Genomic DNA, 17,636 nt, shown 5'->3' with positions numbered 1-17,636 from the left:
TGGAATCACTACTGTGTATTGGTTCCAAGGCAGAAGAGTGGTAAGGGCTAGGCAATGGGGGTCAAGTGACTTGCCCAGGGTCACACAGCTGGGAAGTGTCTGAGGCCACATTTGAACCTAGGACCTCCCGTCTCTTGGCCTGGTTCTCCATCCACTGAGCTACCCAGCTGCCTCCTCCTTCAATCTTTAAAAGTCTGCAAACTAGATTGTTTTTCCCCCCAACCATGATGGAAGCATCAAATTGCTACTTGGAGGGATCTACAATTTCAACAGTGTGGGTACTCCCTTCACGGATGTACACCATAACATTATTCTGTGCATTTCCTGTTCATGTCTCCATGAATTCTACACTGAGGGACTCCTCAGTGTGTTGAGGGTCTTCCTTTTGTTCTCTGATTATTTTATGGACACCAACATAGCCCCTGAGCGTCACTCTTGCCTGCCTCTCTCCTTTTCTGGTCACACACGTCCTTTATGACATCATTTACATTATTTCTCATGTACAAGCCACTTTCCAGAATGTCTGAAGAGAGGCCATAAGACAAAACTTGGAGTAAATCTGAAGAAAAACTTTGCTTCCAGTACATACCATATAGAACTAAAAAAACAAACAAACAAACAAAAATAGACCCTTGCTTTTTATCTTAGAATCGATTCCAAGGCAGGAGGGTTGCAAGGGCTAGGCAGCTGGGGTTAAGTGACTGGCCCAGGGTCCTCCTGACTCCAGGCCTGGTGCTCCATCCACTGAACAGGTCACCTAGTTGTTCAAATAGTTTTTGGGGCTGGCTCCAAGTAGAAGGTCTTGGGGACATCTATTGAGGCGCTTACACCTGCCTGCTGGCAGCTGTGATCTTGCTCCAAGGTGGATGTAGTAAAGTGGGAGACTCCTCTAGAATTCACCATCAGCTCTTTGTACTAGTAGGTGAGGCCCCAAGCCAGGATCTACAGACATCACCCAAGACTTTTTTTTCTTGACGTGCTTAACATTTGAAAAAGTCTAATGATGAAGATCTTGAGTCACCCGTAGGGTAATCCTCCAACTGGGCACAACTGGCGTCAATTGAGAAGAAAAGAATTTTCTTGTGTGTTCCAGGGATGGAGCTTTCTACAGGGAGAGAGGTGGGTGGTTTTGTCAGGAAGCACAGACTATTTTTAGGTTCAAGAAAATATTGGAATGGGTACAGACCAAACCGAAGATTTCATGCTTGGTGTATCTTCAGTGGCTTAACTTCAGGGAAGTGCATCATGGGGCCCTTATAAAAAACACACAGATCCCCAAGGTCATTAGAGCTGCAAGTACGCAAAGTACAAGTATGATTAAGTCTCCAGGTTATGCTTCCAAGCACTGGCTATTTTGAGAATTTAGGGTCGTCATAAAAGCAATGGGCCCTTCCAAACCTTAATCACTGAGGCTGCAGGGGTGACAGGTGATCTGTAAATGGTGTTTATTACAAATCTGGACAACGAAACTACCTGGTTGTAGACACCATTTTCTTATTTCAGATTCTAAGATGAATGGAAATTGGCTACCACAGTTGATAATGCAAACTACATCGAATGGTTATGCAAGATTGAATGAAAGTTTCCATCCAAAGGGAGAACAGTTCTCATCCAGAATCTGCCACAGGATTGCTATATATTTATCCAATCTGAAACCCAAGGAATTAACACCCAAAGGCAGCTCAAGGACTTTACAAAGATCCTGAATATTCTAGTGTTACTTTCCTGAAGAAACCAAGAAAACTGAAGAGAAATTGGTCTGCCTCACCTTTTCTTCAGATATTTTCTATTTTTGTATCTTAGATATTTCTGACAACCCAAACCTAAAATAAATACAATAAAAATACATAGCTCATATAGAAGGATTTGCAGGGATTTGAAATTACATTCAACTGGCTTAAGAAAAATTCCCACATTTTTTTCAATCATATAACTCAAGGTGTTTGTTACATTCAAGAGTCCCTTCCTCTGTGGGAACTTTGCTTTTATTTGATAAACACAAACTCCAAATCCTTTATGTTATTGTCTGAACATGTAGTCTCTGCTGCTTTCTTTCTTTTCTTTCCTTCCTTCCTTCCTTCCTTCCTTCCTTCCTTCCTTCCTTCCTTCCTTCCTTCCTTCCTTTCTTTCTTTCTTTCTTTCTTTCTTTCTTTCTTTCTTTCTTTCTTTCTTTCTTTCTTTCTTTCTTTCTTTCTTTCTTTCTTTCTTTCTTTCTTTCTTTCTTTCTTTCTTTCTTTCTTCCCTCACCTTCCATCTTAGAATCAATACTGTGTATTGATTCCAAGGCAGAAGAGCAGTAAGGGCTAGGCAGTGGAAGTTAAGTGACTTGCCCAGGGTCACACAGCTAGGAAGTATCTGAGGTCAAATTTGAACCCAGGACCTTCTGTTTCTGGGCCTGACTCTCAATCCACTGATCTATCTAGCTGGCTTCCCTCCCCTTGCATTTTAAGCTGGTTCTGACTACGTGTTTGACCCCTCTGCTCTGGGGGTATTCTTGACCTAAGAGTTGATGATCTGGGCCAGCAAAGCCACATATTTCAACTGTGTACAAGCTAAGAAATCATTTCGATATTTTCTTAATGCTATTTTGAAACTTCATGGGTTGCCAGGCTATAAAACCCATTAGTGCAGGGCCCATATCCTAATTATCTTTGTAATTTGGTCATCACTGGGCATAGTGCTCTGCCCTGAGAGTGAATTCATTTGTCAGAGAAATGACATTTTTCCTCTTCTGATTCACGCTAGTTATCTGAAGTTCTTGTTTGGGATAAAGTGAACTTTCTTTCCTTCTCAGTATAGGTAGAGCACACCAAATCGCACTTTCCTGGGAGAGTATTCCATGTTCAAACACTGCCCTTTGCAAGCATTCGGTCCTACACTGTGCTGGGTGAAAGTCTGTTTCTCATCCAACGGCCCAGTTTGAAATTTTATTCTGTGTTAAACTGCTATTTAATTCTCTCCCTTAAAAATGTTAATAATAAATTATTGAACCTCACACATTTTAGTTCTAATTATAAGGCTGCCTTCTCAACTGATGGCATCTCATCTGTTCTGAATTAAGCAACAGTGTTTGGATGGAGATTTTGGCTGCTGTCCGGAATTCCCATGGTGCCAATTCAAAAAAAATCTATCTCCATTACATTTAAGAATTAAATTCTATCTCCCAAAAAGTTTTCTTGGCTACCTGAAAACTAGAATAAGCAAAAACTAAAAACTTGGTAACACATTTAGGAGCCCAAGAAGCAGCTGTGGTATACTGGAAAGAGGACGGGGCTCCAAGGCCAAGGACCTGGAGGCAAGATTGCAGGTTTGAGAGCTGAAAGGGACCTGGGAGGTCATCGAGGCCAGAGGTGCCAAACTCAGAGGGAGACTAAAGTGTGGTCAGGAACAGATCAAAATAGGATTGGGAAATGTTTAACAAAATAAATAAAAATACAATCAAAGAATGTTAATTTGTGCAGTTGCTGGGATCTGTTTCTGTTTGAGTTTGACCCCACTGACCTACTTCACCTTCATTTCACAAATGGAAATAACTGAGGACAAGAGAGGTCATGATTTGTCCCCAAACCACAGAATAAGTAGCAATGGTGGGATTTGAACCTGGGTCCCTGGATTCCAAAATCAGCACTATTTGTGTAATCTGGAGAAAGATACCTCACTTTCCCATTCAGTCACAAGCTGGTTCTAATGTCAATTGCTGATAATTCTCTAGCCATGAAGTGGGTGAAGTCACCCCATACTATTAATGTTCATGCCATACACCTACACAGCACACTGAAGTTTTACGCTCAGATCTCAAGTCAGGCTAAGCATTTATATATATATATATATAAATAAAAATAATTTTTTAAAATAATTTTAATTATTATTATTATAATAATATATTTTATTTTTATTTTGCAATGTACATTTAATAATATATTATATATAATAATAAATAATTATTAATTTTATTTTATATATATAATATATATAATTAATATATATTAATAAATATATATATTTAAAAACACCACCTTCTTAGAATTGCTACAAGTATCAGTTCCAAGACAGAAGAGCAGTAAGGGCTAGGCAATTTGGGTTAAGTGACTTGACTAGAGTCACACAGCTAGGAAGTGTATGAGGCCAGACTTGAATCCTGGTCCTCCCCACTGCAGGCTTGGCTCTCTCTCTACTGAGCCACCCAGCTGCCCCAGGCTAAGCATATTTCTTATTGTCATGCAAAGCACACTTCCATATTGGTCACTGTGGTAAGAGTACACTCACCCACAACCAAAACCCCCAAATAAAACCAAAGATTCATGGATCTGAAAGAAATGGGGGTGGATGGCATCCCCGCATAAGTCCTCCAAGATTGTTCCACATCACTGCACTGCTAAGCCTATTTAAAGGCTAATTGAATTTGTTCACCTCTTATTCTCTGCTCAGACTCTAAAATTCCGGCATAAATACTTGAAATCTGGTGACAAAGGGAATGTCAGCCCTGCTCGGGCCATCTCATTAAGTATCACTGTATTTTTATCAATAAGTTGGCTAATTGAAGTTTGGCTTTAATAACTGACAATGGAAATGCTTTCATTCTTGGGAATATCTTATCTTTTCACGGAAAGAAAAGCAATGTAGAAGGAAGCCAGGTTGACACCACTACAGAAGGCGAAGGGATGGTGCCAGTTTTCTAGGGTTACTGATGCACAGGGAAGACCTGTTGATTCCATTCGTATTATAAAGTTTATTCATGGCTGAGACGAGGACCATGATTTCCACCCCGGAGCCTAATTCAGCAGCACAGAAGAGAAGCCCAAAGACCACTACCGGATGCTTTCAGGGAGGTCAAGTTGGACTAGATGACCTCCAAGATCTTTTCCAAATGGGATTCTAGGAGTCTGGGAATATTTCAGTCACCACGAAGTTCCCCTAATGCTGCATCTACTGGTATGAGAGTGGATATAAAATGACTCCAAATCAGACACGGCAAAACTTGGACGTTCTTGAAGAGTGAAACTGCAGATATCAATATGACAGACCTGGCACACACGCCGACCCCAGTCACCATAAGCTGAGGTGCCCATTTCTGAGTCCTTCTTGGGACAAAGTAAAAGTGAAAATGCCCTGAAGGGCAGCGTTGGCGGTCTGCTAAAGATGGTCACGTGTAGTCTTTCGCAGAATAATGAAGTTAGCGATGCTATTTTGGGACACTGCACTATCTCAAAAAAGGCGACTAAAAGAAAATCCAACAGCCACAGTTGTGTTTTATTATTTATTTTAATACAAAGCTTTGGCATGAGCAATTTTATGAAAAAATAAAATGTACTAAAAATAAATGCTCGTGTGGCATGTTTGGTAAATGATGCGCATGAAAATAGACTCTTTCTCCAAAGCTGTCAGAAACCACTTCTTCCTTCAAAACCATTCTGCTCTGTGGGATGAAAGGAGAGAGACAAAAGACAAGGATTAGTTAAAGAGTGGCGGACAACAATTAGAATAACAAGTTGCCCAGGCTAAAAGTGAGAATAGAACTAATGCCCAGTACTAGCTAGTAAAACCAAGAAATGCCAGCATTTCTTAGCAAATGATCATCTCTGAAGCCAAACTTCTTTTTTTAAACCCTTATCTTCCATCTTAGAATCAATGCCATGTATTGGCTCCAAGGCAGAAGAGCAGTAAGGGCTAGGCAATGGGGGTTTAGTAACTTGCCCAGGGTCACACAGCTGGGAAGTGGCTGAGGTCACATTTGAACCCAGGACTTCCTGTGTCTGGGTCTGGCTCTCAATCCACTGAGCTACCCAGCTGCCCCTGAAGCTCAGCTTCTTAATAGTTTTAAGGACAGTTCGAAGTTTTCCTGAGGGATTGAGTGTGATTATGAAAGAGCTTTGAGTTTTATAAATACAACATTTCCCATGATTCAGAATATGCTTTCTTCCACAGAATGTTTTGTTCTGAGTTGCTATCATTTATATTCTGTCTCTTGAGATGAACATTTGTTTATCAAAAACAGTGGGTTATGGTTTGAATGGTTTGAGTGGCAAAAAATTGTCAGATATATATGGCTCCCCTACAGCTACAGGTAGGCAGAGCCTTGCAGAGTTCACTTATTTATTTATTTTTTCATTCATTCATTCATTTATCTGTTTATTTAAAAATCCTCACCTTCTGACTCAGTATCAGTTCTAAAATAGAACTGGAAGGACTAGGCAGTTAGGGTTAAGTGACTTGCCCAGGGTCACATAGCCAGGAAGTATTGGAAGTCAGATTTGAACCCAGGTCTCCCTAGACTCCAGGCCTGCTGTTCTATCCATTGGGGTGCCTAGCTGTTCCCTTCACTCCTCCCAATACAGTTTAAAACATTTTTATAAACATCTCCTAAGCTCATGGTGCATGCTAACACTGAAAAGGCCAAGGGAAAGGGAAGTCTGTCCACAATAACCACTCTGTTGGCATCCTAAAGCCCAGCTCTGATTTCATCCCTCCCTGCCTCCTCTCAGACTCCAGGACAAACGTCTAAGCTCCTTGCCTGGCACCGAAGGTTTCCTGAGCTCTGCCCCTAACACGTCTCCCACCCATCCCGACAGAGGCTGGGCTCTAGCCAAGCCAGGTGCTCCCCGAACATGTCTTGGGCTTTGGCTCACATGTCCTTTCTCTTGCCTGGAATGCCTGGCAATTGCGTGGCTCTCCCATCCAGTCTTTAAAGCCCTGAACTCCTCCTCAGCACTTTGTAGCACCCTTAAAGCATTTATCAAAATCTGACTTTCACTAGTAGGTATTTGAATACTTATCTTAACCTCTCTACTAGCTCTCTGAGTGAACGGCCTGTTTCATTTCTCTGTTCAATCTCGCAGTACCTAGCACAAGCCTGGCAGAGGGACAGACCTGCTGAGTATTGAAATTTAACAACAAATATGTTAACTTATCAATTCCTCCATTGATACTGTGCCATGACTTATACTATTTCCCTCCTCCTCCTCCTCCAAAAAATGCCAAAGCAAGTGATGTTTTTCTGTCTGACTAAACTTAAGTGTTTGAATACTGAAAGCTGAGAAGCCTTTTTGGTAAGGCCTGCAATTTGTAAACTTCCTCCGTTTTGCTGCCACTGCTTTAAAATGAAAAATAAGCAATGGGGCTCTATCACTGAAGGTGTTTCTGAAAAGTTTACTATAGCTTGGGTGGCAATGAGACAATAGTATACCTTTTATTTCCACTTATGCCATCGCAGGCACAGAAGAAGGGACTCTCTCATGGCATTACGTCAAGGGGCTTGAAAAACAATCACATAGTTTTCACATGTCATAAAAGAAACTCGGTGTTTTGAAAGGATTATATTTGCTATTTTAAATTCTAAACTTTTCTAGGTATCAAAAAGGTTAAGACATGTGAAGAGCCAGCAGCAGTAGCTGCCTCCTGGTCTTCCCTCCCTCCCATCTGACCCTGTGCTAGAAGAACTACCAGATCAACCAAGACAACAAAATCATTATGACGAAACTCTTAATATCATCTCACACGTCCCAAGTATTCCATAGTTTTTAAAGTGTTTTGACCTATATGATCTTCTGTGTGGGCAAGTGAGCAGAGCGAAACGACTAGAAAAAAGGTCATGCTGGTTTTTTATTTAGCAATGTGTGTGTACAATCCCAGAGTCTTCGGACTGTAAGAGATTGGGAGGTCTAATCCCCTCCCCGACCATTTACAGAGGAGGCACTTATTTCTTTTTGGTCCAGACCTGTGTGATCACAAGGGTGGAAATCTTCCCAGGAATGCACTTTGGCTGTTTCTCTATAATTTCTATTCTTGTGACTTGCTGAAGGTCACACAGGCAATAAGGTGTTAGAGGCAGGGATTGAACTAAATATTTCTTGACTTTTAAGGCTGACTCTTGGATTCACTATGCCATGCTGACTCTCGTGAGGCAATTAGTCACACTTGAAGGAACAATAATTAAAAAAAAAAATATATATATATATATATGTGGCTCAGTGAATTGAGAACCAGGTCTGTAGATGGGAGGTCATGGGTTCAAATCTGACCTCAGACCCTTCACAGTTGTGTGACCCTGGGCAAGTCACTTAACCCCCATTGCCTAGCCCTTGCCATTCTTCTGCCATGGAACCAATATTTAGTATTGATACTAAGAAAGAAGGTGAGGGTATAAATATATAGATGTACATATATATTTATGTATTAAATATTTATTTCCTAAAAGGAACCTAAAGAATACGTGGGCTAATAAATTTGGAGTGTTCAGTGGTACAGTGGATAGAGTTCTGGATTTGGAATCAGAAAATGTATTCAAATCCTGCCTCTGATGCCTTAGTTGTGTAACCCTGAGCAAGTCACTTAACCTTTCTCAGTCTCAGTTTTCTCATCTATAAAATAGGGATAATAATAGCACCTACCTCAGTGGGTTGTTGTGAGGATCAAATTACTTAAATATATAAAACACTTTGTAAACCCTAAGGTGCAATAAAAATGCTATCTATCTATTATGATAATTAAATAATGAAGCGAGGGGAAAAACCTCAACAACTTTCTTTGGAGGTAGAATGTTTAAAGTTTCTTTCCTGAATTCTGGGGAATTGTTGTTGTTCATTTGTTTCAGTTGTGACTGACTCTTTCTGACCCCATTTGGGTTTTTTTTGGCATAGACACTAGAGTGTTTCGCCATTCCTTCTTCAGCTCATTTTGCAGATGAGGAAGCCGAAGCAAACAGGGGTAAGCTACTTGCCCAGGATTATGTAGCGAGTGTCTGAGGCTAGATTTAGAACTTATGAAGATGAGTCTTCCTGACTCTGGGCACAGCATTCTATCTATCTCTCCACTTAGCTGCCCTGATTCTGGGGAAAAAAATAATTCTAACAGTCATGTATTTTCCTCATATTCTTGTGCTTGCACCCTATCACTAAGCTATTTTAGTTAAGTGTTTTGCACTTGATGCTAATAGTTTCAAAATCAGAGGGAGATTTCTGTTATAAATGGTTAATGAAATGAACATTTTTAGCATTTGAAAGCTATGTATGATTTTCATTTTATTAAATTAATTATTAGTATAATTTCTATATAGGTGCTTCCTTCAAACAACTATAAAGAGTCTAACTGTACTTTTTCTTTTCTCTTGCCCATTCTACTCACCTCTGGAATTTACTAGCTCTGTAAACTATGAACAAGTCATCTAAGTTTTTGTTTCCCTTGAAAAATGGGAATAATAATGCCAATAGTACCTATCCTCACAAGGTTGTTGTGAGGCTCCAAATCAGACCATGTACTTAGAAGTATAAAGCAAACCTTCAAGGGCCAAATAAATGTCAGTCATTATTACTGTCACTGACCTCATATTCTCTAGGGATTCTGTTAAAGACTGCTGAAATCAAGGTACACTTGTGAAACAGTTCTCCAAGCTACCAGTCTACTAATGTTATTGAAAAAAGAAAATAAATTCGCTTCTCTTCTTTGGTAAAGTATTTTAACTTCTGATGGGTGTAAGAGGAACCTAGACAGCAGAGATTAACAATCACTTGAGATAACTTCAATTGCTGGACACTAAATCAGGCACCAGGACAAAAAGGGAAACACACTGGACATTGTTCATTCTCACAAAAGAATATTTGTTCTTATAAAAGATTACATCTGAATGTGTACAGACAAACTCTTTCTGGAACTAAACTTAAGTAGGAGTTTGCTAGATGGGTTCTGGTATAGAGGACATCAGATAACATAGCAAAGGAGATCTTTGATGAGTTTTACAAAAGACAACAATTGCTCAAATGTTTGATTCTCATAGTAACTCAATGAAATTGTGTGTGTGTGTTTATGTAAGATGCTACCCCTCTACATCTTAGCACACACATTTTATTACTTGTAATAACTGAAAAATATGATGGCCAAAACTCTAGGGTGTTTATTTTAAATGGGTTGGTTTTTGAGTAATAAAACTTATCGCTAGGCTTGCATGCAAAGGCTTTAACACTTGAAAAGAACCTGACACAATTTGGGCTGTGTTGCCACAGATTTTGAGACTCATAATAATCAACACTGGTATAGGGCTTTAAAGTTCTCAAAGTGCTTTATATAAGGATCTAGGAAAAACAAAGTCACCATATATTTATTTGACTGAAACTCTCAAATGTCAACTATTTTTAGTGGGTCTTAGACAGCCATTAGAGGATCACTAATTCACAGTTAAATTCTCTAACAACTGTGTAGCTGGCCATTATTTCTCAAGGTGAGAACAGTATGCTTTGGTTACCAGACATGGGGTAGGCACTCCTATCATGCTGTTATTTTAAATTAAGTCTAGACTGCAGTCTTACTCAAACAAAAGACTAATCCACTGCAGCACATGTAGGCAGAAGGAGTACTTGCACGTAAACCTAAAATTTTGCTTAGAAATCTTTAAGTACTTGTATAATCATGTGATTAAAATCCTGGAGTTCTGAACCATACAAGTGAGTATGAAGTATGATTTAAAAAAAAAGCAAGTATTACTTGTTACTTGCTTTGTCTATAGAAGAATTTCAACATGGTTATCATGGAATGTCTGGTTTTAACTAAAATTACATCTGGTGGAATCCTGTCTGGTTTATGTGTTAACTTAATATGTAATCCCAAAGAAGCAAATTAAAATGAGCTGCTGGATCTTATTTAAGATAGTCCACTTAAATGTTGGAAGATTTCTACTAAATAGCAATTTTGGTTTTGATGTAACTAAAAATGTTTTTCCTTTTCAAAAGTGCAGAAAGCCAATTTCAACTACTGATGACTTTTTAGTTAGAAAGAATAAAAGGTCACTGAGCATAGGGGAGGATGCTTACCTTCCTGACTGCTCTAGTAGGATGACATTTTTATATTTAATTAATCTACTTAGTTGTTCATATGTAAATTATGAAGGAAGATTCGGACATAACCAACCTAAAATTTTAAGAAATTAATTTTTATCCTAACCAACTTGGGGCAAATGTTGACCAATGCCCAAATGTTGCTCTTATTTGTAAGTGAGCCACATGGATGTTGGTAATAGTTGATACAGCGTACCACTAATTACACTGAACAAAACAAAAATAATCTTTTGTTGCTATGGAAGGCTGCTCTTGGAAAATCAGAGTATCTGGGAACTGGAAGATACTTAAAAGTAATTCAAGTTTGACTTCCCATCCAACACAGGAAACCCATTAACAATACCTCTGACAGAAAATTTTTACTTGATTAAGCCCAATGACCAGAAGCTTTCTTATGGATATCAACTTCTTGACACTTATGTGGCCCTTTAAAGTTTGCACAGGGTTTTATAAACATGATTGCATTTGAGTCCCACAACCACCCACGTAAGCAGGTTGTTCCACAGATATTATTCTTCCCATTTTGGGGACTCCAGGCCTGCCCCCCCCTCCCCATTCTACCAAAACTTAAGATTCCATCCCTGGGACCCCCCGACTCTAATGGAAGTAAGCCTTTACCTTATTTTGCCACGACCCAGGCCTCTCTTCCACCTCTGGCATTCTCCTTGCCATGCCCCCACACTACCCTTTTGCCCTGTTCCCCAGCTGCCAGCTGTATAGCTCATATTTATTTATTATATTTATCCATCTTCCCCACTAGAACATGAGCTCCTCAAGCAGAGACTGTCTTGCTTACCTGTGCCTATCCCCAGGGCTGACTTCAATGTTGGAAGATCTCATGGTACCAGGCACATAGCCAGAACTTACTAAATGATCTTTCTATCATTAGGAGTGAAAGGGAACTTGACGACCATGTAGTCTAAAGCTTTCATTTTAAAGGTAAAGAAATTAAGGTGCAAGGCTTTGGACCAAGGTCACAAGATACTAAGTGGCAGGGGTGAGATTCTAACTCGGATCTTCCAAAAGTAAGTCTAGTATTCCTCCTCCATCACAAAACTGTTTCCAGTACTAAGCTCTAGCGCCTTGTTGGCAAAGCTGTGGCACATGAGCATAGCTGGCTCTCGGGGAGCCCAAAGCAAGCACTTTCTCCCTCAACTCTCTCCGGAAATCTAGGGGTTCACAGACAGCTTGAATTTGTCCTCTGGGCACTCAAATTGGAAAAAGGTTCACCAACCCTGCTCTTGAGGAATAGAGAAAGTGCCTGATCTTTCCTTCATACTGAGGAAGGATCTTAAAGTGTTTTCAGCCTATCTCCCTGTCATCTTCATCTCCTGGTTTCCCTAGTTTCCTTCAAGTCTCAGTTAAAATCTCGCCCTCCACAAAAGTCTTTCTTGATCCCCCTTGATGCTAGTGCCTTCTTTCTGTTGCTGTCTCTGATTAAATCTGGATATAGCTTGCTTTTATGTAATTGTTTGCATGTTATCTCTGTCATTAGATTGTGAACTCCTTGACAGGAGGGACTGCTTTTTGTCTCTCTTTGTATCCCCAGTACTTAGTCCAATGTGTGGCATATAGTGAATACTTAATAAATGCTTGTTGCCCCAACTTCTCTAGGCTGTATGTCCCTAATCCTTTTGTTGATTTCTCAAATGACAATAACTGCATATCCTGCAACCATTCCAGAGACACTCTGGCATCTTCTCATGGGACAGCAAGTGATGTAATGTAAAGAAAGTGCCAGTGTTTTTTGGTTGTTGCATTACACTGTTGGCTAATGATAAGCTTGTGGTCCACTAAAATCTTTAGGTCTTTTCCCCACTCACTGTCACACCAAGTTTCCTGGATTATCGACTTATAAACTTAGTTCATCACAGTTTTATTAGATATGATGTTTGTGCTATGGAAACTTGGTCTTTCAATCTTTAAGAAAATATTATCCCTATTTTCTTCATCACCCCTGAAGGTAAACCAGAAGAACAAAGCGAGCAATTGGTACTTACTCATTAGCTTTCAAGCTAGCTGTGGCTCTGATGATCATGTAGCAGAGAGTGAAGGCGCTGAGGAGGCCAAAACTGGCAATAATAAACCATTCTTCTGTTGACAAAGGAAAGGGAGGCAATCACTCGTGGGAGAAGGCTTATGTCAAATCGGTGTCAATATTTCTCTCAAATGTCATTGGCGGAGGCAATGCAGGTGTGAGCCATTACTGGCACAAGGAATTGCAGCAGAAGTTTTGGAAGAAGTCGTGGTGAGAAATACAAGGGAGAAAGGAAAGCAGAGCCCAGCCACTTCTGACTGCCAATACCCCGAGGTTTGTGAGAAGGACGTAGTCGCCAAACAGTGTGAAGTGGGAAATTTGAAATAAGGAAAAATATTCGTGGAAATGAGTTTTTGTTAATTACAACCAAGTCAAACTGTCCAGCCAAGTTTCCAACTTTCCCCTTCTTCAATGTGAAAATTCCATATTGTCAACCCCCCTTAGAGAAGACTTTAGCAGCAGAGATCAATTCTCAAGAGCATGGTCCATGGAGACTCCAGGCAGTCTGTAGCCTGGGTTTTCCTTAGTTTTCATGATGTCATCATGATAATTTCTTATTATTTTCCCCTCTTTATGCACACATTTTATGTGATTGAATAAAAACAACACATCATCTTGCTGGTGTTTCATCAAAAGCAGTTGCATTCATCCTGATGATTTTGAGGAGGATTTTTTTTTTTTTTGGTTAGAGGAAGTACAAACTGATAAGGCAAATAGCCTGAAAAATAGCATGTAAATATATATGTATATATAAAAGAAAATCATTGGCATGCAATCATAGAGTAGTTCAGTTCAAATAATCAAGATCCTAAAAGGATTTTCTTTAAATCTTTTAACATTTTTCCTAATCTTGTAAAATTTTGCATTTTATAAAGATGGCATTCTGATATTCATATAAAGTAGAGCCTCCCAATCCTGCTAGAGTATGTGAAAGGAGTACTAGTCCAAGTCAGGAAGAAGCTTAAAGCATGAAGTTTTCTTTCTTTTTTCTTTTTTTTAAACCCTTACCTTCTGTCTTGGAGTCAATACTGTGTATTGGCTCCAAGGCAGAAGAGTGGTAAGGGCTAGGCAATGGGGGTCAAGTGACTTGCCCAGGGTCACACAGCTGGGAGGTGTCTAAGGCCAGATTTGAACCCAGGACCTCCCGTCTCTAGGTCTGGTTCTTAATCCACTGAGCTACCCAGCTGCCCCCAATGAAGTTTTCTTAAAGAAATGATGTTTTATTACTTTAAAGAACATATATTTTTGGGCCTGTGTTAAAAAGATATTACTAAGGGGCAGCTAGGTAGCTCAATGGGTCCTGAGTTCAAATTTGGCCTCAGACTACATGTGTGACTTTGGAGTCACTTAACTTACACTGCTTAGCTCTTACTGTTGTTGTGCCTTAGAACCAATGCACAATATTAATTCTAAGACAGAAGGGAAGGGCTTAAAAAAGATTTAGAATGAAAATATCAAGTGTAGGTAAAAAGTTCCTTTTATGGCATTGGATGATGTTCATATTTTTTTTTTGTTATTTTGGTAAAACAATTTAAACATTCTCCCTAAATTATTCTCTTCTCTTTCTCTCTCTCCCTCTCTCTCCCTCCCCCCCCCCCCCCTCTCTCTCTCTCTGTCTCTCTGTCTCTCTGTCTCTCTCTCTCTCTCTCACATTGCTTAGCATAGAACCTAGAACATGGTGGAGCTTTGTTCACTAAATCTTTGTTGAATGAAGCTCTATTTGCTATGTAGTGATTTATAGAAGACGAGGAAAAAAGAAAACTTACAGATAACTTGATTCAAATCAACCCCCCCCCCCCCATTAATTTCTTGATGTATAAATTCAGACAAAAGTAGTTAATTTGGAGGAGGAAACAATACAATGGGTACCATCCATTTCTTAGACTCAAAACACAAGACTTGACCACACATTTAAAATGACTTCATGAAAAAGTACTACCTACAAAAGCCACAGACTTTTGGATAAACCTTTGTCTTCCTTATTGCTACTGGACCAGTGGCAATTAAAAACCCTAGACTAAAACACCATACCTGAATACCATAATATAAGAAACATGAAGTAATCTCAATCCACAAACCTAGTACTTTGTGATAAAAACTAATTCTGTTCCTGTTTTTGTCACAGACGAATAAAGGATAGATTAATACCAGATAATGATGGTACAAAAACCTGGAACTAGGTGTTGGTAAGAGTTTGTAGTGAGACATGTTACTAAATCAATGCACATCCCTTATGGATCTAGATAATGTGTGGCTTCCCTTTACATTTTGTGCTGATAGGCCAGAAGGAGCCACAGTACTGATCAAAAAAGGTACACTCAGCACACAAGAGTATATTACGAAATGTGGCAGAGGTAAATAAAATGTTCATAAAAATGATGTATAAGGAGTGGGGCAGGAAAGTGGCTGTCTTGAGACATGGATAAATGTTTTGTGATACAGTCAAAACCAATTTCTTTGCTGTTCTTCGAAAATTTGCTTGTGTTTGTGCCTATCTTGCTTAATATTTAGGAAACTTTGAGCCACTAAGTTGAGATGCCTAGCAGCCTAAGAGGGTCTTGGAAAGAGCTGGAAGAAAGGATTAATTGGTAAGGGACCTATACCACTTTAAGTCTTCCAATTTGGAGACTTTAACATCAAGTCAAAGAGAAAGAAAAAGAGAGTAGTACAAAATATCAAAGCAAGAAACAACAAAGGCTTTGCTAACAATTCCCAAAGATGCTGAGAAATTCATATTTCATAAGTTCAAAGTCGACTCAAATCCTTATTACTGGGTCTTTTAGAATTCATTTTTGGAAATTCAAGGTACCAATGATAATATTTATGAACCATACCAGAAAAAAAGGAGACTGGTGATAGCCTGAAGTCATTTTTAGTTTTAACAATGTTTTCTTACAATTTCTTTTTGATAAATAATTATTTTATACCATCAATTATTCACACATATAGAGAACTTTACAATTTCTAAAGCACTTACAGTACATATTTGCTCATTTGATCCTCACAACAGCCCTGTGAGGTAGGAAGACAATGTATTGTTTTCTATTGATAGGTAAGGAAACTGAGGTTCAGAAAAGTGAGTTGCCCAAGGCTGTTAATAAGTGGTAGAGCTAGGACTCACTCCCAGGCCTTTTGACTAAGCCTACCATTCTTTCCACTCCATCATTCACGCTGCTTCATATTTATAAACCAACACTTGTTAGTCTCCTACCTTTAATACTGCCACAATTATTTTTTGTATAGACTCAAAACTCATTCTCCATAGATTCAAATAAGTCTTAAAATAACTTGTTATGCAAAGCATAGACAGATGACGTGTTTCAATAAAAGCATCTAAAAATTCTTCAAGTGGTTGAAGACAGAGATATGTATTCAAGAACCTCCAAAGATACCTGACTTGTCTTGAAGGGTTGTGATATGTTAAGCTGAGGTTCCTGAGCAGTGAAGGAAAAGCACTCAGCACTTTAAGTGAAAGATTACCACTTACTTGTTACTGCAATGTTGATTTCTCCTGTTCGAGGAGTGAGCTCCCCATCCTGAGGAAGTTGAGACATCCCTGAAGTGCGCAGTGGCTCAAGGCCAAGGGAGCTGTCACTGGCAAGGTCACCAAGTGCTGATCTTCGATTAGCAGCTTGGCTTCTGGTAAGCCTTTCCATGTCAAAAGCTACATTATCAGTACATGGCAAATTTGGCTGAAAAATATTTTCAGATTAAAAATTACACATATTTATTTTTATAAATATGAATAAAATAAGATTAAAAATAAGAAATCTTAAACAGGGTTTTAGAAAATCAATTTCTAAGTTATCTTGGTGGAAAAAATATTCCTCCACCAACTTTTTTCATCATTCTTTTTCCTAAGAGAGCTTTGAAAATCATGAATTCTTAAAAAAATTCAGTGAAGGCACATTACTACAAAGTAACATCATTATGCATTGCAGTATTGATTAGTTATTATACCTTTATAAGATGGTTACAAACTTTTTGGGGAGATTTAAACTAGAATTCTAGCCCAAAAGTAGATAAAAAGCTGGAGTCTTTCATTACAGAGCTGAAATGCAATGTGAAAAGCAAAAATTGTTACTAATTTGGCTATAAATTCTTTAGTCTGGTGGTGATTAATAAAGTATTATTTAAAATATTCAAATTCATTCTGTTATTTCTTTGATGATGGCAATTTAAAGTGATGATTCATTTAGGGTGATTAGACAAACACAACCATCCAAAACAAAAATGATCAAGTGAAAAAGAATTCTGAGTGAGGGAAAAGAGTTGGTCCAAAGCCAAGGTAGCATAGCATAATGAGAAGATATTGAACTTGGGGTCAGGCAAGACCTGGGGTTGAATCCTACCTTTGATGCTAACTTGTGTGAACACACTTTCTGAGCATCAGTTTCTTAATCCTTAAAACAGGGAGAGCGATGCCTATGGCAGCTACCTCACAGGATTGTTGTGAGGATCAAATGCAATAATATATGTAAAGTGCCTTGCAAATCATAAAGTACTGTATAAGTGGACTATCATCATCACCAATATTGAGATTGTAGTCTGTGACATCTAGTTCATGCCATAAAAAATATCTATGTTTATCCATCCTGTACCCATGAAATTGATTGTTTTTAGACCCAGTCAAATAATTTTAAATTAATCCCTATTGTTCCATCTTATTGGATTTAGTCTATCATGCTAATGTTCTAAAAATGTCTTTTAGATCCCAAATCTGTCATTAAATGCGTTAGGAATCCCCCATCAAGCTGTCTATTGTCTGAAAGTTT

The 17,636-nt window shown here is 38.9% G+C and overlaps 1 protein-coding gene across 4 annotated transcripts in view; it reads right to left on the bottom strand.

Annotated features, from left to right (window-relative positions):
• The window catches only part of RNF130 (ring finger protein 130), a 125,274-nt gene that overhangs the window by 10,025 nt on the left and 97,613 nt on the right, over window positions 1-17,636 (bottom strand). For 2 of the 4 annotated variants that reach the window (XM_007474177.3, XM_056811724.1), the window contains exons 7-9: window positions 16,349-16,553; window positions 12,824-12,917; window positions 5,244-5,416 (exon numbers count right to left, since the gene is read on the bottom strand). The exons of 1 other annotated variant lie outside the window; for it this stretch is intronic. In XM_007474177.3, coding sequence (XP_007474239.1) covers window positions 5,401-5,416; window positions 12,824-12,917; window positions 16,349-16,553 — 315 coding nt within the window. In that variant the 3' untranslated portion in view covers window positions 5,244-5,400. Of the gene's footprint in view, window positions 1-5,243; window positions 5,417-12,823; window positions 12,918-16,348; window positions 16,554-17,636 lie in introns of those variants that run through there. One more of the 4 variants, XM_007474178.3, reaches the window with a different exon arrangement.

This window comes from Monodelphis domestica, chromosome 1 (genome assembly GCF_027887165.1).
Source record: "Monodelphis domestica isolate mMonDom1 chromosome 1, mMonDom1.pri, whole genome shotgun sequence".
Lineage (NCBI taxonomy): Eukaryota > Metazoa > Chordata > Mammalia > Didelphimorphia > Didelphidae > Monodelphis > Monodelphis domestica.
This window is presented reverse-complemented; position numbering and strand designations above follow the sequence as displayed.